Genomic DNA, 24,408 nt, shown 5'->3' with positions numbered 1-24,408 from the left:
CATCTACAGGAATGAGGGAAAGGAAGAGTATGTGGACACAGGTAGGTAGGTAGGTAGGTGCAATTGTGGATATTGATGGGAAAATCTCTTCCAAATGCCTTTTCTCAGTGAAACAGGAAGTAAAGCTGAGGGAGGTGGCAGGGATTCATGGTTTGTGGTGAAAAGGAGAAGGAATGAAATAGTAGAGAAGAGTTGCAAGGTGAATGGATTAAGGAAATGTAATACAACTGTCCGATAGCGCTGAGGAATCACTTGAGTTTGGCGGAGTTATGAATTCAAATTATCAGTTAAAAGCCTTCGAAGTAAATGCAGCTGTCTGAGACCCGCAAGAGGGCGCTCGCGGAGCGGTCCCATGTAGCTGAGTCCCTAAGAGTCCCCTGATAAATGCGGGATCCTCTCCAAGGGAGGAAAGCTCTAGAAAAACAAATTACTTTCTCTTGATACACATTCTCAATGTCAAAAGTACTGACGCTGTGAGCAGGATTCGAACCTGCGCGGGGAGACCCCATTGGATTTCGAGTCCAACGCCTTAACCACTCGGCCATCACAGCCGCACGCGGCCTTAGGCAGCGCAGCTATAACTGCCGATAACATGCCTGCCTCTGCTGACTCGATTTGCAATCTCGAGATGTCTGCGCGCTGGCGCCCCGGCTCTGCGGCGCTCACTGCACCTACTTCGCATCCGTCATCAGCGCCCCCTGAAGACGTAGCAACTTTCCTTTTGTCCCTCCTCGCCCCGAGCCACGGTAGGGCTCCAACAAAATAGGCCTACATCGTGGTTCAGGGACCCACACCCTTCAAAGCCGACAAACGGATGGCGGCTTCAACATACTCGAGGGGAAATGGGAGCACAGGAACGGATGCCCAAAGAGAGATTTGGCTTGGTAAGAAGAAGAACCCTTGGAAGAGGTTTAGGGAAACCCGTTAACCTTGCAACAATAATATACCATTCCCAACCGGGCACAGGCACCGCTGGGATTCGAACCCAGGATCTCCTGTTTACTAGACAGGCGCTTTAACCAGCTAAGCCACGGCGCCGGCGGGAAAACACGGTGCGTCTACACATAGATCAGCTGTTTATGGGCGCCAGTAAAAGGCTGCAAAGCTATGCCTGCCCTTAGACTTCAGTGACTCATTCTTTCCTGTGTCCCGCCCCCTTCCCAGGTTCTGAGGTTTGAACAGGAGAGTTAACGCTCCGCCCCTCCCTTCTTAGGCCAACTAATGCTTGGGTGCATAATTCCCGTCCCTCTGCCACCTAGACAGCTTCAGGCCTTCTCCTGTGCGGTGCTGAAGAAGCCAAACGCCCTCAACTGCTTCAGGACACTAACAGGTTAAGTGGGTTTCTCCCTCCCTTGGGCACTGTGACCCAAGTTGGAGCTTGCCCAAGCCCTTAGCCACAAATTGCTTTTCATCACTCTTTCCCAGGACAAATACCACTGAGATAATGTTAGAGGTGAGAGCAGAGTTTGAGTTAGGTGGAGATTTAGCAGGTTCAGCAAGGCCCTTCAGCTGGAAAAGGTGTGGGGAGAAGAGGGATGGGAATTGCTCACTCACTACAACCTTCCTGGAAGCCGACACACACCTCCCCACAGAAACCTCCCATCACCCAACCCCCAAACTTCATTCCACAAAGTCCTGTTTGGTTTTTTTTTTTTTTGTATTAAAAAATATTAACAGACACAATATCAAAAACACAAATGTCATCGGTAGAGGATACAGCTGAGAACTCCTGGGTCCCACCTGAAGGGCAGCACCAGGGACTCCATGGTCCACCAACCTCCTCCACCCTGGAGCAGCTAAGGGTTTGGACCACTGGCTCCTACTTGGGCCTCAGGCCCTCCTCCCCCAATAAATAAGTGAAGCCTACAACCCTCGAGGACCAGGACTTAGGTTCAGCTGGGACTTGAAGAGACAACTTCAGCAGCCTGTCAGCAACCTTGTCCAGGGGAAAGGACTCCTCACCAAGGGTGCTAGGTGAGGCTTCTCCAGGCTGGGCTGAAGAGTTTCACTCTGTTCCCTCATAGGCTAGAGGCAGCCCCTGGATCCTCGGCTCTTGATGGGGGTCCGGCCCCCTACAGCGGGAGAAGCTGGGGCAGTTTGCTATTGGTTGGTCCAGCCACATTTGAGTTCTGAGAGTTACAATGTAGGAGAAGGAAGCTTCTCATGCATTCCTGGAGGCCCCCAAATGTAGTCTAGCTGGTGCCATTGTCTGTGGCAGGTAAGGCTGGACTAGATGAGCTCCCACCTTGTTCCTCCTCCTCCATGGCCAGGTCCTGAGAGGTTGAGACCCTGGCCCCGGCTTGGGCCCGGGCCTCATCTCCGCCTTCTCCCTCACCATCACCGCTACCACCTTCACCTCCACCCTCCTCCATGGGCTCCAGCCCCAATCCATCCAGTTCTGAGAAGAGTGAGTCATCAGGGCGGCCAGCGTCCTGGGTGCTACTACCGCAGTCCACACAGGCCTTGGAGGGACAAAGGGGATGAGTGAGTCAGGCAAGGATCTCTCACTGCTGACCTGCTAGCCCAGCTCCCCTTGTCCCCCAGCCCAAGAGTACTTCCCAAAATGTATTCTGAAGAAACACTAGTCCACACAGATGCACATGGGGCCAACAAGGTTGGAAAATGCACTGTAAACTGTATCCAGACCCCACTACGGGACAGTCACAATGTACATTAGCATAGATTTAGCCCAGAAAAGGTCTACAAAAACTCATGTGCTTCAATATTATATAACCCAGCAGCAAACTTAGTGGAATTAGTATCATTCAGGATTAATAATCCAAGTACAATAAAGGGATCAGCCCTTAGCCTATATCCTTTTGACCTGAGCTCAACTCTTTCTTCTCCCTCCTGGCCCAGACTTCTCCTCTCACCATCACATCAAGGGCCCGAGGCAGCTGGCCCTTCCGGACCCAGGAGTGCACAGCACCCAGTTCCCTCCTCTGGTCCTCTGAAAACCGAGGCTGCTGCTTCTGCATGGCCCGGAGCCGTTCCCGGTCCTGCTTCAGCACCGAGGCCATGTCCCTACCCAGAGAAGGGGTTCAGAAGGCAGAGGTCAGGAGTAGGGGCCAGGGCCCATGAGGCTGGCATACTTCTTCTACAACAACTCCCCACCCACTGCTTCATGCTCCTTCCCTGAACTGGTGATCTGGGAGTTCAGGGCTTCTAAGACCAGGAAAGCTTCCCTCGGCCTGGGAGGAACTAATGAGGGGACTCCATCAAGCAGAGGATAGGATGAGAAGCTGACAGCCAGCCCCGGAAAAGAAAAACCCGTTTGCTGGGCTAGCCCGCATTCCCACCCTGACTCTGAAAGGGAGGCAGAGGAGGCCTCAAACTCCTCACCTGGAGGGCACCTGGTAGGTCATCATGACACGCTGGTCAGCATTGGCCATGAGCAGCCAGATGGGATCCTGGAGTACGTACTTAATGACCTGGTCCCCAGGCTCAGCCCTGGCCTGGGCAGCCCCAGCCTCAGCCTCGGAAGAGTCAATGCTGCCAAAGTACTTGCTTGTGTGGCTGCTCTGACTACTGCCTGTGAAGCAGGGGGCAGCCAATGGAGTCAGGTCAGCTGGTGCCACCATCCCTGGGGCCTCCCTGAATGACACATGTCCAGCCCATTGGCCTTAGGAGACAGAGCCTGGCCTCCCAACTCCCCACTGTCCTACCCTGGGAGGTAATGGTAGGACACACTTACGTGTGATGCTAGCTGAGGTGCTGCCCCCCTCATGGGAGCCTGAACCAGACCCAGAGCCCAAGCCAGAGCCCAAGGAGCCTGAGGCAGCAGAGCCGGTGCCCGAGCGAGAGTCTTCTTGCAGCAGCAACTCCAGGAGGTCACTGGAGCCCGAAAGTGCATCTTGATTGGAGGACTCAGTTACCTCTACCTGGAGGGGGGTGGGAGAGGGACAGGAAGGATGAACGATCAACACCTGGGTTTCCCTTTAATTGCTTCCACTGGTTGGAGGGCCTACACAACCCAAGCGGTCTCTGATCCCACTCAATGACACTAGGGCCAGAATGAGAGCAGAGAGCTGGCAAAGAATAAGGACATAACGCTAACCATTTCCAAGTGGCAGATACACTCTCAGAAGTTACTGGGATGTCCCCACCACCTATCAGACAGACAGGACTGTCTCAACTTCACAGATGAGGCAGCCGATTTCTGCTTCATTCAGAAATTCAGCTGAGGTCTCCCTACCCCATGACACCATCTTCTGGAGATGGAGGTGCCAGGCAGGCAGAGGGCAGGAAGAAGTGGGAGGTGGAGAAGGGGCAAGGGAAGAGGGGCTGCATGGGGGCTGTAAGAGATTGCAGGGGGCTGTCAGTGCTCACCAGTCTGGACTCTGGCTCAGCGGCTTCCTCACTGGGAGGCAGGGGCCCAGCACTGCTCCCAGGGCCCCCTGCAACAACACCCCCCTCAACACGGGGGGACTCCTCAAGCTGCAGCAGATTTAGCTGGAGTGGGGAGCTGCATCTTGAGTTGAACAGCGGAGAGTCCGGGCGGTGGGGAGGGCTCGGGGGCAGTGGGGGCAGGGACGGAGAAGGTGAGTGGGATACAGGGGTAGGAGGCCCCTCAGCAGAGGTCTGGGGTATCCCATAGGGATAGCTGGATGGGGTAGGGAATAGATAGTTAGGGAGCACCAAGGCCACCACTGGGGTCACCAGAGGGGCAGGGAAAGCTGCAGGGGGCATAGATGTGGGGGCAGAGGGAAGAGGCTGGGGGCCACCTCGGGGGGAGAACACTGGGAGGGAGTAGGGCTGGACCACAGCTGGAAAGGGAGTAGTAGCTGATGGTGGGGGCCAAGGGGCAGAGGGTGGCACAGGTGAGGGGTGAGAGACATAGCAGGGGGCTTCAGTCCGGGGGATCTGGTGGTGACGTGAGCGCTTGGCTTTGGATCGGCAATGGTGTCGGCGGCCAGGGGGTGTGGGGCCATGGTGGCAGCCTGTGGGGAGGAGACCAGGATTAGGAAAGGCCTCAGCCTGGAGGATTAGTTTCCCTGCTACCCCAACCAAGGAGAGGGCAGGCGAAGGCCCTAGAGAGAGTTTGGCTTCTCAGCCCACACAGATTACAGGGGACTCTGGGGAGATGGAAACCTTCAAGGAAGAATCACAGGAGGCAGGAAAAGGGGGATTTATTGAGAAAGGAGCTGGAGAAAGGAAAGGTTACATGAGGGCTCGAGCTGGGGGTGTGCAGACAAGAGAGGAATGCTAGCGGATGGGAGGAAGCAGGGTGGGTCCATGGACGAGTGGGCAGGCGGCTTCAGTCCATCCGCCAAACTCCAGCAGGCACTGCCAGCCTTGATGCTCCTGCCAGTAGAGGCCATGCTTTGCCTAGCTCATGATGGAGTGAAGAGGTGGGCAACAAAGCCCAGTCCTGAGCCCTGCTTCTGATTGCAGGGGTCCTCCTTGAAGCCAAGCTGTCACCTGCCCTTGAAGCCTGACCCGCCCAGAGTTGTCCCAGCCCTCTTTGTCTGTATTTGGCCCAGAGTCTACTATACAGATTTCTTAATCAACAATAACTGAGTCCAGAGTGGGCATATTTCCTGCCCCTGCCCCCAGGCTGGGCCTGAAGTAGCTTACCTGGAGCAGAACACCTCCGCCTGCCTGTCTCAGTGCCAAACCCCCAGGCTGCCCTCCTCTGGCTGCAGCCTGGAACCCCGGCCTGGTGGGGAGAGGCTAGCGAGGGGCCTGTCCAAAGGCAGGGCCCTGTTGGTGGAGGGAGCACCAGCCTGGGTCCCTGGAGCAGAAGTATCTCTCTCAAGAACCCCCTTCCCACAACAATCTGGTCCTAGACCAGGCAGAAAGCAGGCTCAAGGAGATAACAGGTGGCTACCTCGCTCACCAGGGGCTGAGGGGGCTGTGGAGGAACCATCGAGTCCACGCAGCCTGCCGAGGTCGCGGAAGCGGCTGAGGAAGGCTTGCTCCTCCTTCTGTGTGTGCAGGGACAGCACGGCCTTGGTCAGGCCCACAGGGCGGTAGGCATCTGGGGCTGGGTCAGGGGCTACTGAGGGGCTGGGGGCAGGGCTGGGGGCTGGGCCTGGAGCCAGGCCAGGCAGGTCCTCCATCATGATGATGTCTGAGGAAGGCAAGATAAGGGAAAGGTCATTGGAATCATCTCAGGGGCTAACACATCCACACCACACCCTCCCTGTCCAACAGCTTAGCCAACCCCTGGCCTCTTCCCCACAGCCAAGCCTGGGCCCTGTGTGTATCTCTTGGCCTCCTCCCAGATGAGGACTGGCCCTGGGCCCTCTTCTCTACGCAAAGCTGTCCCAGGATACAGAGGCTACTCAGTCCCCTCCAGTGGCACTGCCCTAGGAAGACACCTCCATGACTTTCATTGGAAGGGAAGCCCACCCCCTTCCCTTCCCTCCCTCCTTTTCCAGGTCAAGGCCCTTCAGGGTTTTTCAATAATCCTTGCCTTCAGACCCTCTGTGGTCAGCACTTCAGAGCTGAACCCCCTCACCCCCACCCCAGACTTGGTGTGTGAACTAACAGAACATAGGAAGGAGAATGGGGGAAAGACAAAGCAACAAAGGCTGGTGGGGGTGGAGGCAAGCAGCAGCAGCCCCAAGCTAAGATGGCGGCCTCCTGCTCTCCGTTAGGGACAGAGGGGGAGGGAAAAGGCAGGCGGGAGGGAGCTCTGGCTGGGGACCAAGGGGAGCCTGGGCACTGCCCCCTCACTCCACGCCCATACCCGACTCCAGGGGCTTCTTGTCTCCCACATGGACGATGGTGGAGCTGAAGCTACACTGACTGGTGACGGACACCACACTCTCCGCCTTATTGGCCAGGGCGAGCGGGCTCAGGGTGCCTCCCACCACCGGCTCCTTCCGAGGTGTGGCCCCCTCCCCAGACAGCACTGCCGATGGATCTGTGCAGAGAGATGGCGCCAGTTACCACCACCGCCCCCACCAGGTGGTCAGGAGTGGGAATCCCAGGGAGGAGGGAGAGGGATAGACAGGGAGGAGGCTGGAGATCTGGAGGCTGGGAGAGGGACAGGGCAGAACGAGGTGGGGGCCCCAAAGGCAGAAGGGTAGAGACATGGGGCCAGCAGGCCAGAGGCAGTGGGAGCAGGACGTGCACTGGGTCTTTACCTTTCTTGGCCCCCACAGGGACTGGACCTGTCTTCTGCTTGTCATCATCGGAGGAGGAGGAGGCGGTGCACGAGGAGGAGGAGGCACATTTACGCTTAGTCGTGCTAGGGATGTTGCAGCTCTCCAGGTACCTGGCGATGCACCAGAGGACATGAGGGCAGGGCCTGAGGTGGGGTGGGCCAGCGCCCAAGCGGGAGAAGGGGCCAGACCGGTCTACCTGAGGATGCTGTCTAGGCAGTTGATCTGCTGGTAGGAACAACTGGAGGCTTCTTTCTTCTCAGCCTCCTCAGGAGCCAAAGCTAGTGGGGCCTGCACTGGAGCAGGGGCTGCCTCCAGCTCTGGGTCTGGGGACTGGCAGGGAAGGGTCTTGGTCTTGAATGTGCCTGTAGCTGGGCCAAGGAGAGAGAGAAAAAAGGAAAGTTCCTCTGGGTTGGGGTGAAGGTCAAGGGACCCCCAGGTCTCACTCCTTTACTCACACCCTCACCAACTCACCAGGGAGGCGGGGCCGGGGCAGAGGCCGAGCCCGGGACTCAATAAAAAGCTGCTGCCCCTGGTGCTTCACAAGATGCACATCCTTACAGATCTGCTGGAAGGTCACCTGTAGGACAGAGCAGGGCAGCATTGGGGGAGGGTCCTAGCCAGTGTCAGGGGCTCAGGGCACAGTGCAACAAGGTACCAGTGGGGAGGCATGCAGGCCATCATGGGAGCATGACAAGAAGGAAAAAGAGTGGGAACGAGGCAGAGCTCCTCTGGGATTGGCAATGCCGATTCTAAGAAGGACGGGATAGGAGACTAGCGAGGTGAAGTGGGAGGAGGACACTCACCGGGGCAGGAGGCCCAGGCCCCTCGGCATCACCCCCATTACTATCACTGGAGGAGCCCGGGCTGAGGAGAGGGCCTGGGGAAGTCACAGCGCCGACTCCACAGAGCCCCGTGGGGCTGGAGCTGTGCACAGGCTGAGGCGAAGAGAGGGACAGGTTAGGTGTCTACAGCCCTGTACTCCACTCCTTCCTCATGTCCCAAGCCCACTCCCCTCAACTCTCACCTGTAATAGCAGCCGGTGGATCTGCTCAGATAGTTCCTGGATATCAGGGTCCAGGGACAGAGATGGACTGGGGACCGGGGCAGTGAATACATCCTCATTCAGGGGTGCCCTGTGGGATGGGGAAGGGTAAGTCGAGCCCTGCCCCGCTCATATTGTCCCACTTCCCAATGCCAACTCTGGGGCATGGCCCACTTACGTGCGTACTTTGTGGCGGCCCAACACAAAGGCCACCTTGCGGCTCCAGGGGTGCACGAAGCCGGCCCAGCTGGTGTCCATGGTGACATACTCCCCATTACGGGCACAGAAACGGATAGGGGAGTGGTCAAAGGGCTGACCAGCCAGCTGCAGGACTGAAGGGAGTGGGAAATGAAGTGAGCGTCAGCAGGAGGGAAAGCTGAGTAAGGCAGAGAGCCGCCCCACTGGAGATCCAGGAGACCAAGGCATCAAGACACATAACCACAAGGGCAGCCATTAAGAAGCACAGGAGACAGCAGGAAGGAAGAACAGGGTAAGAGGAACTCACTCTTCTTGTGGATGGCAAGCATCAGGGGTCTGTCCTCGGGATGCAGGAACAGGAGCACTGGGGCTCCCAGGAGGTCCTGAGGGAGGTAGCCCAGCAATGGAGCAGCCCTGAAATGGGAGGAGGCATCAGTCTTGCCATGGCCTCAGCCCTGGCCACTCACTTTTCCTCCAGGTCCTGACCTCACCTTTCATCCACATCCTGGAAGAGGCAGCTGGGTGTGTGTCGTGTGGTAAAGATCCTCTTGTCGGGGGGGATCCGGGGAGCTAAGCACAGAAAGTGTGGCCACTGGGTTTCATCTGGAATGGTCCAGCTCCTCAGCCCTCCACCCCGCCTGGGGCCCAGGCCGGTTAGCAATCCTCCCCACAGCTCTGCCCTGGGTCTTCTGGCCTACAAAGATGGTCTGGACCATTCTTGTGCTCCATACTAATAATGAAACTGAGAACAGAGCCCTCTTTGCTCTCTCTTAGCTCAGTGCTCTTATCCAATTCTACCTCTAAAGCAGGTCTCAAACCTTTATAATACCTGTTTCAAAATTCTGGCGGGCTCGTCATGCCACCCAGACTCGCGTTCTGCCTCACCCCCAGTCTAGAGGCACCCTTCCTCCTGTCCCCACCAGGCCAGGCCCTGGCTTGCCTACCTTCATAACCCGAGTGGATGCGCTCTGCGATGAGCAGGCAGCATGGCTGAGCGGGGGCCCCATCTGACACCCGGATCTTGGTCACATATGGGGTCAGGCGGAATGGCTGGTACCAAGGCCCTGGATCCCTGTCAGGACCTCCTCTAGCAAGGGGGAGAGAGAGAGAGAGAGAGAGAGAGAGAGAGAGAGAGAGAGAGAGAGAGAGAGAGAGAGAGAGACATTAGGAACTACTAATGAAGGGTCACCCACCCTCTACCTCAAGGTCATAATTCACACAGTAAAAAAAGGGGGTATGTGGAAGGTGAGAGGGATCTGCTCCCACTTCGCCCACCTACCTGATACGGCAGAAGACAGACTTCTCCTGGGTGAAGTCCTTGAAGCCTGAACCTGGAACAGACCAGGAGAGAGGTGAGCACAGCCCCCTCATACCCTCCCTGGGTGGAGAAGAACCCAGCAAGGAAAATGATAGGTCCCTTGGCCCCTCACAGCAGGAGCTTCCTGGGACTGCTCATCCCTCCCTCCAAGCACTTGGGGACCTCACCTGCTGAGGCCCCAGTGCCCCAGGTGGGCAGGCGAGATGGGGCCGTGGAACCATAGAAGATGCCCACATCCTGGGGAGCCAGCAGCTCTGAGAAGCGGGCACCCCGGAACACATCCCGCTTGCAGCGTAGCAGGATACCTGCTTGCTCCGAAATATAGATGATTCGGCCTGTCAGGAAGGAGACAGCCACGGAGAAGGTATCCTGGCAGGAGAGTGAAGACAAGAGTAGATTCAGGAGCCACGCGAGTGGAGAATGAGGGTGTGTTGGGATGGAAATACCGGGCTGTGGCTGACCTGGTTGCGAAGTGTGTACTCAGATGTGATGTGCTCCAGCTCCTCCAGAGTGTAGGTGGACATGTCCATGGCACAAGATTCACCCTCCTCCAGGCTCCACTGCTGGTAATATTCCTGGTTGGCTGCAGGGTGAGGGTAGTGGGACATTCTGAGGGAACTGCTCCACCATAGCACCCCAGGACCTGACCACTGCCCTCCTCGGAAGCACCACTCACCCTGAACCTGCTTGACACAGGCCAGAGCGTACTGTAGCGTGGCCAGAGTCCCAGAGCGGCCTTTGCCCCGGCGCTCTGGCGGCAGCCGAAGCTTGAGCTCCCGAAGTGCTGTCATGAGTTCCTTCTGGGTCCTTGCCCGGGCTGACTGTTCACTGCTGCAGGGACCACAGGAAGAGAATGGATACAGGCATTAGACCTAGAGCATGATCCAGGCCCCTAGCCTCTCCTCCAGCCCTCACCCTACGAACCTGCAGCCACTGGTAGATGGGTTGTCCTGCTCGGAGCTGGCACTGAGGAGGCTGTAGGCAATGGAACTGCTGGGCGGAGAAGGGCTCTGAGAGTTTGTGCTAGAGAAGAAGCAACAGGTCCAAGATGAGGGGAAAGTGGCCAGCAGCATGGGCCTGTCTCCAAGCTCGGCCTGCTCACAAGTCCACCCCCAGACTGTATATAACACACATCTATACACACCTCTTGCTGCTCTCTGTGGTCTCCAGCAGGGCCGAATCCTTGCCATTACCAGAGGAGGAGCTATGTGAGCTCCGCTGAGATGCACCTCTAGACTCGGGTCCATTGGACTCATTGCCACTTGAGCCATTGCTGTTGGCATCCGTATCATCAGCCAAGCTGGAGCCAGGGCAAGGCCGGTGCTGTGGAGGCCCAGGGGATGGGGCCCCTCCAGGACAAAAGGATTCCCCTGCCCTGGAGTCCCCTCCCCCATCAGCCCCTTCTAGGGGGCCACTCATGTCTGGGCCATGGGGAGAGCAGGCGGAGAACAGGGATGGCGGAGAGGCCACAACGGACGCACAAAGGGGGCCGGGAGGCCTGGCTAGGGGACTGAGGTGGGAGACCCAAGCTTCTGAGAGGAGAGAAGTTCGATCACAGCCAGTACCTGGAGGGCGAGACCAGGAGGAAGAGCTTAGAGAAAGCTGAGCTGTTAACTTCAGTACCTGCTGGCTTCACTGAGACCCTCCCCCGCATGTCCCCACGCTCCTAGAACCGCTCCTGCAACCGGCTTCCAACAGGCAGCCTAGGTAAGTTCTATTTCCTGTCCCCGTGGGGAGGGGGTAGGTGGGAAAGGGGTCTCTCTTTGGCCTTCCCTTACATCTCCTGCCAACGTGGCCTGGTAAGTAGAGTCTGAGCAGTTGACTAAAATTATGGCTATGGGCCAAAGCCCGGACACTTCCCATCCCCAAATTCCCACCGGGTCGCCACACTGCCTGGCACTCCAAGGCCTCTGGGCAGGGGCGTGAGTCTGTCGCCTCCTATATTTAGGCTCCCCGGCTAATTTTATCCGGGGGCGGCGCCACCCCCGCTGCACATGCGCCGGGACAGGCACAGCCCCACCACGCGCTTCCGCCGCTGTCACGGTCGCCAGGGAAACCGACGTCAGCGGCTGAGCTCAGCAGTTGCTGGAGGGACCACGCGAGGGCGGGAGGGGCGACCCCTCCCCCATTTCCCGGCGGAAGTGGGGGATGGACCTACTCCCACACTGGCGGGTGTGGCCAGGGGTCGCCCACCGCTAATACATTCCCGGTCCACAGAGAACCAGGTGGCCGTAAGAAGAGGGGCGGCCTATCGGGGTTCCACGGACAGGCCTTGCTCCCCAGGGCAAAACACAACCACCACCGCCCTCAGAGCAAAAGCCCAGCAACCTGGCGTCGCCTGGATCCCAGTCATTCTAGTCAAGAGCACACACAGCCTTTCCTTCCCCAGCCCCTACACCCTCTCCCGACTCTCAGAACTGAAGCCGGCACCTGCCAGTGTCAGGAACCCAGGAATCCTCTCTCCTCAGTCCTCTACTTTTCCAGAGAACCCCACCCCCATCCGAAGCAGATACATTTAGCTGAGCCAGAGATACACAATAGCCTGCGCATAGTTAGTTCATCCCCTACTCCGTGTCCAACCACACCCCCAACCCCCGAGCATTTTTCTGAGCGCCAGGAGAAAAGGAAAGGCTGTGGCCAACAGCAGGAACTAGCGCCGGGAACGGGATGTTCCAGCCCGAACCGGGCTGACATCACGGCCGGCGCCGGGCCAGGGATTGGAGGGGGAGCGCCGGGAGCCTGGTGGGGTCCCGGTACCGGAGCAAAAGCGGGGACCCGCGAGTGACAAGAAAGGCGGCAGGGGGCATGACTGCTGAAGGTCGGGTGTGAGGCCAGGAGAGCTGGGAACAGAAGGCAAAGTGGAAGGTAAGGTAAGCGGGTCAGGAATGCAGACACCGGGTGCAGGGCTGCAAGGAACACCTGGGCCCCCGGGGGGCAGAGAGGGAATGGACAGCCGCAAGGAAGAATTATTGGTGTGCGGTCTGAGCGCCCGGGCCGAAAGCGGCACCTAAGGTTAGAAGTGGGGGCTGTCCGGCTCAAGGCCGGTGACCGGTCTCCGGGTGGCCACGGAGACGCCTACCTGTCAGCGCGAGCGCCCTCCGGTCGCCTGCCCGTCGCTGTTGCAGCCTGCAAAGGAGTGGAAGCTCCGCAGGGACAGGAGGCGAGTTGCATAATGCCAGGCACTGCCCCTCATTGGCCTCCCGCCGGCGGAGCCACAGGCCCCGCCCCCGATTGGCTGGGGATCTCGTCGTGGCGCCTGATTGGCTACTGGCCCCCACTGAGGTCAGGGCTGTGTCACACACACGGGTGCACGTGGATCTGGGTGCTGGCACTGAGCTGAAGAGCCCCAGACACCACCGCCCAGCCAATGGGCGCAGGACGCCTTGTACAGTAAATACTGAAAGGAAGGGGAGGGGAAAAAAGGGGAGGTAAGCTGCCCTTCTTCCGGGAATATGCCCGGGCCACAGTAGGTGCCTAAGAGATGTCTACTTCCTGAACTGACCAGCCTTGGAGAACAGGACACCTTGGCCTTCCTAGGGGTGGGGTAACAAAATGCAGACCCTGAAAGCTGGATAATAATGGCTGGTCTTTGGGAGGAGGGGGACAGACAGAAAACTGGCCTGGCCTCTACTGGGTTCTTTGCCTCAAACTTGTCATCATAATAAAGCCCTTTTACCCGGCCCCTTCGTCTGACACTTCAAATCCTGTGAACAGCTAGAAGGAGGGCAATTGAGGGCCTACGTGTGATGGAGTTGGGGGGGAGGAGACAAACAATAGAAGGGACAGTAATGAGCCAGTGGGGGCTGTGAAGGGAAACAAACAGGTGCTTCTGTGTTCAATCAGAGAAAATGTCCGGGCAGGGGAGTGGGTAGGGCTTCAGATACCCACCACTAGGAAAAGAGAAAGCCAATGACATCATCTGTCTCCTTCAGTATTCCCCAGCCCCCAGTACAGAACCTGACACATGGTAGGTGATTAATAAAAACGGTGATTTTCGTCCTTAACAAGGATAGATAGGGGAGAGAAAGGGGCTTCAGCAATGGAGAAGGGGCCGGAAATTATAGCCTTTTTAAAAAAAGGGGGAGCAGAACATTGAGTCCTAAAAAAATAAAGGGCCTGATTTGGGGGACAAAATGCTAGACTGGGCCCAGGGGAGCTGCAGTTACACAGAATTCTCCATCCAGGACTGTGATGAGTAGTTCCTCCCAGGGCACCCTGGAGATGTGGATGGCAAGTGAAGAGGCCCCCAAGCTCATGCTGACATAATCTGCTGTGGGTGCACTCCCTTCGTTGTCACGTGGCCTATGCTTTCCTTAACAATGGTGTTTCCCGTTGGAGGGCCAGGGAGGAGGCTCTGTGGAAAAGCTGGGGGGAGGTGGGGTTGTAAAATAACCTAGAAAAGCCAAAGCAAGAAAACATAGGAAACAAAGGATTCAGGAGCCCGGATTTTCAGTCTCCTCTCCCTGAAAATATACCCCCAGCTCACATACTGTGGTCCCGTCCCTGGTCTCATTTTCAGACACCTCTTCTCTGGAAACATCATTTTTGTTCCTCCGCTGCTCTCCTCAGGGATTTAGGTGTAATCTCCCCGGACACAGGCAGTCCTTGCTCTCCCACCTCCACCTCCTTATTTATTTCTTGCATACACAAAAGGGCCAGTGCTCCAGCAGCCCTCACCTGCTCCCAGGGCTCTGGTTGTCTTGCCTCACGGTCCCCACAGTAACCAGGCCCTGCTGCCGTCAATGGAGGAGAGGGGGCGGGAGACAGAGGTGACGTCAAAGCTCAGGAAGGGGGCGGGGCGAAGCCGCCGGGGAATGTGGGGCAGGGAGGTTGGAGAGGCAGTGGTTTGGGAGGCGGCCAGCCCAAGAGGGCGGCAGCCAGCGCACTTAGGAACATCATGTTCTCTTGGCTGGTGGCCCAGGACATGCACCCAGGCTGGGCGCCACCCCCAACCCAACGACAGCCGTCCTGTCTCAACGCCAGGGATTCCTGGAGAGAGGATTACAAGGGGTCCCCCTCCCCCGCCCTATGCCTGATTCTCTTCTCCAGACTCGCATCCGCCCTCCCCTCGGCTTGTTTCTACAGCTCCTGGCAATGGCTTTTCCCCTCTCCCAAACTGTACACATTTGCTGGCCCGATCCCAAAGAGACAGGGCGGAGAAGTTGGAGGCCCACGTTCTGTAAGAGAACACGCACCTTTGCTCCTTTAGAGAGGCCCCCTTCAGAGCCTGAATCTCTTGTTACTATGGCAGCAGAGAGAGGGAGGAGGAGTAGGGAGAATGGTCTAGGATGAGGAAATCATACTGGGACAGAGCAAATGGCCCAGCCTGGGGCCTGGATCCTGGGGAGAGGGATAAAAGGGTGGAATGAGGGTTTGGGGATGGTGCCGGAAGACCAGAACCAGGAAGAAGGAAAAGGGGAGGGAGTTACCAAACTTGGCAGAAAAACCGGAGAATGTGAGAATAGGTCCCAACCACAGCATTCACATAAATCTCTAGCCCTATCACTGTTGTTTTGTCGTCCTACAGGCATTTTTTAGCTAAATAATTTTTAGTATATGTGCTGCCGAAGCGAGCACAGCTAAATAATTTTTAAAACATGACCCAGTCATTGTGTTAAGCAATTTATAAACATTATCTTATTTAACCACCAGAACATCCCTGTGAGATGGGTATTATATCCCCATTCTATAAGGACTAAGGCTAATAAATTACTAAACTTCACTAAATTGTCTCATAATATGTTCTCAGGCTCTTAAACAAATAGAACCCAGGGTTCAAATCTGAGCTCTATGATGGGTTGTCATTCTGGCTTTTTAGCCTTCTGGAACTTGTGAGGTGTTACCCAGCACTGGGGAACCTGTACCTCTCAAATATCTAGCTGATTCTGAGTTTGGTACCTGGAACAGACCCCATCTAATCCCTCCTTTCCTTTGCGATATTCAGTGTGTACTCCCCACACACTTTGAATCATCATAGCCCGTTTTCACATGCTTTCGAAATCTTTGAGATCATCCTAGCAGCTACCAGCCCTAGGAACTCCACTTCTTCACTCTCCCACCCTACACCAGGTCCCTTTACCACCTGCCTGGTTGTTTGAGCACCCTGTTGGTTCCTCCTCACCTCCAGGGGCTCAGAAAGACACGTGCACAGCCAATCTGCACAACCCCATCCTCCCTCTAAGGATCCAACACTTTTACTCCCAAGGATGACTCCGAGGCCCAACCCCTCCGCTTTACACGTAAGACTTTCAGAGCCGTGATGTAACTGGCTCAGAGTCACACAAATCACTACATCAAACCTTTGGAATCCTCCCACCTGTCCTACCAGTGCGTCCCTCCAGCCTCAGAACCCGTGCCTCTGTCAAGTGCTTAAGGCACATACCCAAACAACAGCTACGCACTGGAACGTCTTTCACCCGCTCTTCGGGTCTCCGTCCCAGTACCTCCTTGGTAGCTGGGGTCTCAGATCCCTCAGGTCGCTGAGGTCTTCCAAGCCCCTCCCCCAAGGCAGTCGTGACTCCAGGTACCCCAGGGCGGTGAGGGATCTGATGTCAGTGGCTTCCGCCCCAGTCCCTCTAGAGCTGAGTTCTCGGTCCCTATACCCCTCAACTATTAGGGCTGCCACCGAGGCGATCACGCAGTCGCAGGATTTTCCCCCCCGCCAACACACACACACTCCATTAACACCCGTACAAACAGAACACACCACCGGAAAAACTCACACGGACCCCTGCTCCCCTCCCTCCAACCCGGAGTACTCACCGCTCGGCTAGCATGCAGAGTAGTGTCTTCTCAACTACGACCACAGAGACTTGGACTCGCTCCTCCAGGAGCCCGCCCACCGACTGGGATGCCACGCCCCTCAAGCTTATTGGCCTAAGGGCGCCGATCCATGCCCCGCGCCGCGTGCGGCCGCCGGGCCGCAGCAGAGCCACCATTGGCGCCACCCGCCGTCGCCATCATCTCATTGGTCAAGATTGCCAACCGGCAGTGACAAGACACACGTGCGGGAGGGGCTGTCCGGGCGCGTTATTGCAAGCCTGACAGGAAGCCACGCCCCCATCCACTTCCAAAGTTCAGATTGGCTGTGGCAACATACCGAATGGCCTAGATCGGTGACTCAAATGCCAACCCAGCCCTCCGAACTTTCTCATAGGCTGAGGTCTCAGAGCTGTAGAGGACACGTGCCGGCGGTCTCACGCGGCAACTTGTTTACCTAGAAGCTGGGGATTTTCCTTGACGACACTCCTACCCAAGGCTGCGGACTTTGCGCAGGCGCAGCGAATGTGACCTACAAGCATGCGCAGATGTGAGCGGCGGTGGCATTGGTAGGGGTTTATGCTGAGACCCGGGTGAGCACTACGGGAGTGACGACGAGAGCGCCTCCAGCCCTGGAAATTCTGTCCTGGGTTCCTGAGGCTCCCCCAGGTTAGAAGGTACATTAGGGTGAAGTGGTCTTCGGAGCTCAGTGCCGCGTGAGGGTGACGATGAAGATAATAGCAGGCTCCTGTGAGTTTTTGTGGGCCAGGCCAGGCTCTTCTCTCAGACCTGGAGGCCGGCTCACTTACTCCCCACTGCCTCACACATGAGAGTCAGATCCAGAAAGGTTACATAATCCGTCCGGATTAACACTAGGCAGTAATGGGGCCAACCCAGGTTCTCAGGCCTAGGAGAACCCTAAACCTAGAAAGTATTCAGTAGATGAAATGAGAAAGAGCTCTGAGCACTGACTGGAATATATTATAGTAAACCTTCAATAAATGGTGGACATTGTAACTGTGTACCTAATTATAAGAATCATCTCTGGTAAATCAGACTCTCCAGGGAAGGGGCCTGAAAATCTCATTTTAAATGCATTTTTGGTAGTTCTTAAGAGCCCACAAGTTTGGGAAACGCTGTCTAGGTTACTTATGCTCTTGAATCTTAATGCTGCAGCCCAGAGAAGTGTGTCCTCCAGAGCTCTCCTAGCACACTCCACTCATTGCTGAAGCACCTGGGGACAGGAATGCGAGGGTGCCACGTCAGGCGCATGATATGTATCACGGAGTAGTTCCCAGCAGGACAGCAGAGTGCAGGGGTAACAGGCCATCTATAGCCAGCTCCACACCACACTCGGCTCGGTCTCCCTGCGCCAATTTGTTCAGTAAGTATTTATTAACCCCTTCTGGACACAGCTGGCACTGTGTCAGGCGCAAAGGGGAAGAGATGTTTCACAAAAGTTGGCCATTTACTTCAGGCAAAAGAGTAAATGACCACAGGAGCGACTGCACAGGGTATAGGAGTTAAATCAAGGGGTAAAAGGGATCCAACAAACAGCACGAACCTGCTTCCAGGCAAAGGAGAAGGGAGGGAAAGCTGGGAAGCCCACACCTCAGGGTTCACCAGGGTGAGCCATGTGTGTCATCTCCATTCCCGTTAACTCCTCTTGGTGGGCCCCCCCACGTGGCCACTTTGGGAATCACACTTCATCCATCCTGTCCAAGGTCAGGCCCTCTCCAGCAAAAGCTCAGTCCCTTCCCAATGTATCTTCTCAACCTTCCTGTTAAATCTGCAGACCCAATACTCTTCCCACTGGTTAAGAAAAGACCTTAGAACAGACACCACTTAGTTACTCATTACACATTTATTGTACATTTTCACAATCTGGATGCGCCACAGAATTGGGGGCATGGGGTGAGGGAAGGGGGGCAGGGGACACTGGGATAATATGGGGGGGGTCTAGAGCACAACACCCCCACCCCCAGCATCTCTCCCTACCCTTTCACACCACAGCTTAGATCTCCCTGCTCCCCCTCCACAGACACCTTGAGTGTGGGGGAAAGTTTGGGGGGGGTCCCCTCTAGCGACAGTTTAAGGGACTGCACCCTTAAACCCCTAAAATTGTGCCATTTAAAAAGACATTAGACCCTTCCTCTATCACTTCACCTAAAGAGGAGACAGCTCTCTCTCTGGGCTGGACCACCATGGAGAGGGGCAAGAATCCCCATCTTTCAGCAAGTCCCGCACACACATTGGCAGTGACTAGTACCCACGCTCTGAATTCAGCGAGGGCAGTCAGAGGAGCTGGGCAGTGAAGGAGGCAACACCCCCCAAACTGAGGAGGGTTTTCAGTCCAGCCCCCAGCAGGGGTGGGGCCAGAGGAGACTTCAGGCAGGAATTGGGGAGATTCTCTGCCCTGCTCCACTCCTCTCCAAGGCAGTGATGACCCCTCACACACTGGCAGCCACCTCCCAAAAGATATCAGATTGTGGCCAACCCCCAACTCTCCTGGTGGGAGGAGGAGGGGCAGATCAGTCAGATGGGAGGGAGACCCCATGGGAATGTCAGTTGAGTGCCCCACATGAAAACTGGGGATCAGGAATGTGGGGAGAAACTCTAAGTGGCAGAATTATTGGTCCATCATAACACACTGAACTCCAAGACACGTATACACCAGCTGGAGGGCGGGAGAGGAGGGGACAAGAGGCTTGGAAAATGGGGGTAGGGGAGGCAAACTAGACTAGCGGGGGTAGGAGGGGATGATTCTGGGGGCCAGAGCAGCCTGGTTCCCCAAAAGCCCAGGCTCCCCACCACCTACAAGTAATGTCATGCAAATGAAAGTGTGACCAATGGGGACTAACTCCTCAGTAAAAAAAACAAAACAAAACAAAAAACAGACGGGTTGAAAAAACAAAGTGATGGAACAAAAAAGAAGGAAACCAAAAGGGATGTCAGTGTGCAAATGAATGCTAATTAACATGCTGGAAACTCCCAGACCTTGGGATTCATAGGACCAAGTGGGGCCAGTCTCAGAGCCTCCCAAATGATGCACAGCCAATGCACCTAGGGAGGCCTGGACAATTGCTTGTTGTCTTTTTTGTAGGGGGGGTGCGGGTATGGGGAAGGCCAGGGTGGGTAGAAGGGTCAGCTAAGTCCAAGGAAAGAAGGGAGGAAGAGGGACTATTGCATAGCAGATGCAAATGAAGGGACTCGGGGCTGGTAAGGAAAAGAGGGACTGGGAAGGAGGGAAAGAGGAAGAAGGACGGGAACCTCAGGAAGGGGTGTTAAGGACAACCGGAAAAATCTTCTAGTAATAAAACTACAAACAGACCAAATATATATAATATTATATATGTATAAATAACAGCTGGCTATTTACAGGGGGGGCACACACACAGACACACACGGATGGGGGCTGGAAGATATGGCTGAGAGGTGGAGGAGCAGCTGGGAATGGGGGGGAGAGGCCCTTCTCTGGGCAGGGCAGGCTCCTCGGGGGTTTAAGAGCTGAAGTAAACTGTAGAGAGGGAAAGAAGGATGAAGGGGGAGAGGGGAGAAAGAGAGAGAAAGCAGTGTGTCAGGCCTGGCCCTGCTCCCATCCTCCCCACTCCCCAGCTGACTGACATCCCTTCCCCTCTGGGCCTCGGGTTCTCCCCTGTAAAGCAAGGGGGTTGGACAGGAGGTTCCAAGGTCTCTTCAAGCCTATGGTATGGCCTTAGAGCCACAGACCCCAAATCCTCTCGGCCTCTGAGACCACAAGCTGTTAAATAATTCGGTGGTTGGCTTCCTAGCCATATAGCAAGCCTATGGGCCTTTCCTGTTCTCCCACTCCCCAATTTCAGGGTTCTCAGGCCCAAAGAGTCCTCAAGGGAGTAGTGGGGATCCACTAGCTCTCGTTTCCAAAAATCTAAACAGAATTGCCCAGAACCAGGCAAAACGCAGGCTAAACAAAATCAAGGTTTGGAGCTCTAGATGAATCAGAACTGCCATTGGCAGCTATATATGCTTTTTGATGAATAGTAAAAACTAGGTTAATGACCTTCAGAACCCAGAACTCATAGGGAAACCTCTCCAAAGAAAGGGCCCTAGCCATTCCTGCCCTACTCACCGATGATGATGATGAGGATGATGGCGCAAATCACTCCCAAGATGATCATCATCTGTGGGTGAGAGGAGAGGGTCAGTGGACAGGCCACAAACTCCCCATTCGCCCACCAGTCCTCCTACTTTCCCTCCCACGTGCCTCCACCATTACCTTGAGGTTTTTCCACCAGTATTTGCGCTTGAGCTTGGCTGCACTTGTTTCAAACTGGGAGGCCCCCGCCTGGAGTGCATCTGCACGGTCGTCCAGCTCTGACAGTTTCTGGTCCCGCTCCAGGACCTTGTCCACGTTCACCCTCATGATGTCCACCACCTGGAGGAGGGGTCCACGAGGCAGGGGGTATGCCAAGGCCCGCCTCAATGAGGGCACTCCTCGACCACCATGCCCACATATGGAACATGCACCCCGATGTCGCCAGGCTAACATGCCAAGGACACACACAGAACAAGCCTAGCACACCTGGGGACATGCAAGAAGTACACATCAGGGGCATGCTGATAGCCAGACATCTCAGATGTCATAGCAGCACCCTCTATTTATCCAGTTTCAAGTAGCCTGCCCATCGCCGGAGCACTCCTGCCCAGGCTGAAACACCGGAGGACTAGCAAAGCTAACACTCCCAGGCCCTTGCAAGTGCATGCTCACAGGGATGGGGCACGGTATGTCTTTGTTCCAAAACTCATAAATGTGAACTACCGTCACCCCCAGCCCAAGATGGACCCCCCAACACTGGTTTGCCAACCCTCAGCGCCCTTCCCACCGTCTTTGGTTCCCCCCACCCCCTCTCCACTCACCTCATCCACCTGGGCCTGGGTCTGCTGCAGTCTTCTATTACTGGTGAGGTTTGGAGGGGGCCCAGGAGGGCCTCCCTCCCCAGCCGGGGCGGCAGGGGGGGCGGTGGCAGCGGTAGCCGACCTGAGGGGCAGGGACGGATTCAGACCCAGGGCCTGGAGCCTTCGGCCCCGCAGCCAGGACTCCGCCCATCCGCCTGTCCATCCAGCCGTCCCTCCCTTCCTCCTTTTCGAGTGGGAAGCCAGCCGATGGGAGCCCTGGATTCCGTCTGGCCCCGCCGCGGAAGAGCTGCATGACCTTGAGTGGGGCCCCTTCCCCCCTCCAGGCCTCAGTTTCCCCGCCTGTCAAATGAGGGCGACCTCACAGACTTGGTCCAGGGTCGACCCGAAATGACCGGCGGCAGCGATGACAGGGGCGGGGCGGGCGGACGCCGGGTCCACTTCCTCCCGCGGCCACCGCCCGCGCGGCCAGCCCGGGTGGCGGGGCTCTCCCGCTGCCCGCGCGCAGTCACGGGCGCTGGCCTGGCCTCGGGGAGCGAGGGACGCGAGCCGAACCCCGGGCCCCGGCCCCAGGGCGGCAGCCGGGCGCAGGCCAGCCCGAGGCGGGCAAGGGCGACCGACTCACATGGCGGGGGCAGCGGGTGCAGGACTTGGCAGCTGCAGGAATGGCGGCTCGCGCTGGCTCCGACTGGCGCTGGCTCCCGGGGACGGGAAGATGGCGGCTGCACGTCACCCACATCCGGGCACTGCGGGCGGGGGCGGGGGCGGGGCGCAGTGGCGACTGGTACGAGCCGGGCCGTGGGGGCGGGGCGCGGCAGGCCGCGGGGCGTGCCCGCTGAGCCTCTGCACCTGCCGCAGCCCGTCGACTGCGGCTGCCGTGCGCCCGCTGCTTTCCCACCCTGCTAGACCAGAGCCCGCACAGCCGTCCCCACGCCTCTGCCACTCGCACCCCACGGCACCTCTCACCCCCAAACCACGTCCTCCCTCCTATAGTGAAACTTCAATCAGTCTGCACTCTACACAGCTCAAGGTTTCACCCTTCACCCAACTCCCAACGCCTGGTAACCCGCCTTTAGCCCTTGGCGTGGGCTGGAGGTGGAAAATTAGAAAAGGCAGGTGTCGATCCCGAAACAATGCGAATAGCTGGGACCCTGCTGCCGAGGTGGAGTGGAGTGACGGCATTTGGGAACCAGTCCATCACCCCGCAGGTGGATGTCTCGAAGGACGTCTGAGACCCCCTCCCCCCCCCCCCCCGCCCCGCCGCTGAGTAGGGGGTATGAAGGAAAGGAGATGAGGCAGGCTCTTCCCCCACACCCCAGCCAAGTCACTGCGGGTGTGAAAGGTGCTCCACTTCACAACTGGGTGCTTCAGACCAGGGCTACTTGGCAAGCCAGGCCCGACTGAGGTAGGGCAAGCTTAGGGCCCCAGGGAGGAGGACTCTGAGGCTGCTTCCTGGGGCTACTTCACATGATGGCTGCAAACTGGCCAAAACCTAGCTCTGGCCCATTGTTAGCCCGGCCTCAGGAGGAGGGCTCAGCCTTTTTTTCCACGCGCAGGGCCTAGGCCCAAAGGGACAGTTTTTTATTTGTTTGTTTTGTTTTGGGATTTATTTATTTATTTTTTTAGGTGGAAAGAACAGTAGGCAAGGGGGGTGCCTGCAGTATCCAGGTTACGTGGTACTACTTTACATGCTGATTGGCTTCCTAGGTGTGACCTTGGACAGTTCCTGTCCTGTCTCTGGACCCAAAATACATTAGCTGTACGGGCTCTAAATATACATTTCTTATATGGATTGCTCTGGAACATGGTGGAGGAGTTTATCCAAGGCCCCTTTCATCCCTGACTGATCTTGCTTTACGCCTCCTAAACAGACCCAGCATCTGTACATGCCCACCGGGCTCATTCCCAGCAGGCCTGACACTGCAGCCAGGAGAAGACAGGACCAAGTAAGCTGCCTAACCGGTGTGGTGGGTGAAGACAAGTCTCAAGAATGAAGGAGGAGACATCTTAGGAGCACTAGTGGGGGTGCTCACTGTATCCCTCGAAGGGGAGGAGGGGAGGCTGGTGTTGGCTTCTGAGACAAACAGGAGCCAGCTTCCCAGGGGTGAGAACCTCCCCCTTGCAGCGCCCCACTCCCTCCCAACAGAAGCCTGGGGACTGCTTGTGTCACCAGAGGTGTCATTTCCCAGCTGTCTGGGAGAGGTGAGTGAGAAGAGAACATGGGTGCTGGGTCTAAGATAAGATGCTGTCAGCTCCCTCCTTCTCTAGGAGCGGCCACTTCACTGGTCCTTGTGCACTCACTAATACAGAATGTCTGGTGGCTCAGCCTATGTGAAAAGGAGGAATAGAGTGGCTTCCATGAGGGCTTCAGATCACAGTGTGGGGTGCTGGCTCTGGCTTTCAGGCCCTGAAGCTACACTACTTTCTAGCCAGAGAACAAAAAGACCAAATTCTAACTTTTAAGTTCAAAAGCCGCAGTGTCTGTGTCTAGGACAGGGAAAATTAGACAGAGGTACAAACAGACAGAGCCTCCCTACTCTGACCAAAGACCCTGCACTAGCTGTGGAGAAGCTAGTGGAGGACAAGACGTTAGACACCAATTTAGGAGTGATCCCCATTTCCCACATGGCCAAATCCAGGACATGAAAGGGACAGAATCCAGAGTAAAGTTGGGCAGCCAAGGCCATGGGGTGTGGCTTGGAAAGCTGGCATATTGCTATCACTCCAGGATGCTGGGGGCAGCCGCAGCAGAGGAGGAATGAGAGCAAGTGTGATCCACTGAGGCAGGGACCATGAGGATTTATCTCAGAGAGAGGACTCTGAGCAGTTCATCCTGGCCCCCACAAACATGTGCTTTGGTGTTAAGGAACTCCCCAAATTTAGATCAATGGTGGAGGCAGGAAAAGGGGGAGGGGTGGGATGACTGAGCTCACTTGGAAATAAATAAAAGAATGTTTTCTGCAAGCAGGTAGAATGGAGAGCCAAATAGGGGTAAGTCGAACTAAAGAAAAATAAGGTAAGATATTTGCATAACTGAGATCTGGTTTCTACATTTACCTGCTTCAGGGGTTGGCAGCTGAATC

The 24,408-nt window shown here is 56.5% G+C and overlaps 2 protein-coding genes across 9 annotated transcripts; both read right to left on the bottom strand.

Moving 5' to 3' along the window:
- Nucleotides 1–1,657: 1,657 nt before the first annotated feature.
- PER1 (period circadian regulator 1) lies at nucleotides 1,658–16,473 on the bottom strand. Of its 8 annotated transcripts, XM_081028586.1 has the most exons (24): nucleotides 16,436–16,473; nucleotides 12,753–13,070; nucleotides 10,818–11,238; nucleotides 10,598–10,696; nucleotides 10,350–10,504; nucleotides 10,135–10,256; nucleotides 9,841–10,042; nucleotides 9,635–9,686; nucleotides 9,300–9,442; nucleotides 8,847–8,925; nucleotides 8,663–8,769; nucleotides 8,336–8,489; nucleotides 8,140–8,248; nucleotides 7,919–8,050; nucleotides 7,587–7,692; nucleotides 7,312–7,483; nucleotides 7,095–7,225; nucleotides 6,695–6,871; nucleotides 5,840–6,073; nucleotides 4,330–4,940; nucleotides 3,695–3,881; nucleotides 3,343–3,532; nucleotides 2,874–3,024; nucleotides 1,658–2,462 (listed from the first exon to the last, which is right to left on the bottom strand). In XM_081028586.1, the coding sequence occupies exons 3-24, from the start codon at nucleotides 11,090–11,092 to the stop codon at nucleotides 2,193–2,195; spliced, it is 3,858 nt and encodes a 1,285-aa protein (XP_080884712.1). In that variant the 5' UTR covers nucleotides 11,093–11,238; nucleotides 12,753–13,070; nucleotides 16,436–16,473; the 3' UTR covers nucleotides 1,658–2,192. The 8 variants fall into 8 exon arrangements, with proteins under 8 accessions (XP_080884712.1, XP_080884711.1, XP_080884713.1 ...); XM_081028585.1 differs by lacking the exon at nucleotides 12,753–13,070 and having other exon boundaries at nucleotides 5,831–6,073; XM_081028587.1 differs by lacking the exon at nucleotides 12,753–13,070.
- A 1,804-nt stretch (nucleotides 16,474–18,277) lies between these two features.
- On the bottom strand, nucleotides 18,278–22,090 carry VAMP2 (vesicle associated membrane protein 2). Its single transcript, XM_081029953.1, has 5 exons — nucleotides 21,951–22,090; nucleotides 21,329–21,449; nucleotides 20,688–20,846; nucleotides 20,541–20,592; nucleotides 18,278–19,949 (listed from the first exon to the last, which is right to left on the bottom strand). Coding segments are annotated over exons 1-5 (351 nt in total). The 5' UTR covers nucleotides 21,953–22,090; the 3' UTR covers nucleotides 18,278–19,932.
- Between the last annotated feature and the right edge of the window lie 2,318 nt (nucleotides 22,091–24,408).

Source organism: Rhinolophus hipposideros, assembly GCF_964194185.1.
Source record: "Rhinolophus hipposideros genome assembly, chromosome: 20".
Classification (NCBI taxonomy): domain Eukaryota; kingdom Metazoa; phylum Chordata; class Mammalia; order Chiroptera; family Rhinolophidae; genus Rhinolophus; species Rhinolophus hipposideros.
The sequence above is the reverse complement of the archived record's forward strand: the minus strand, read 5'-3'. Positions and strand labels throughout refer to the sequence as shown.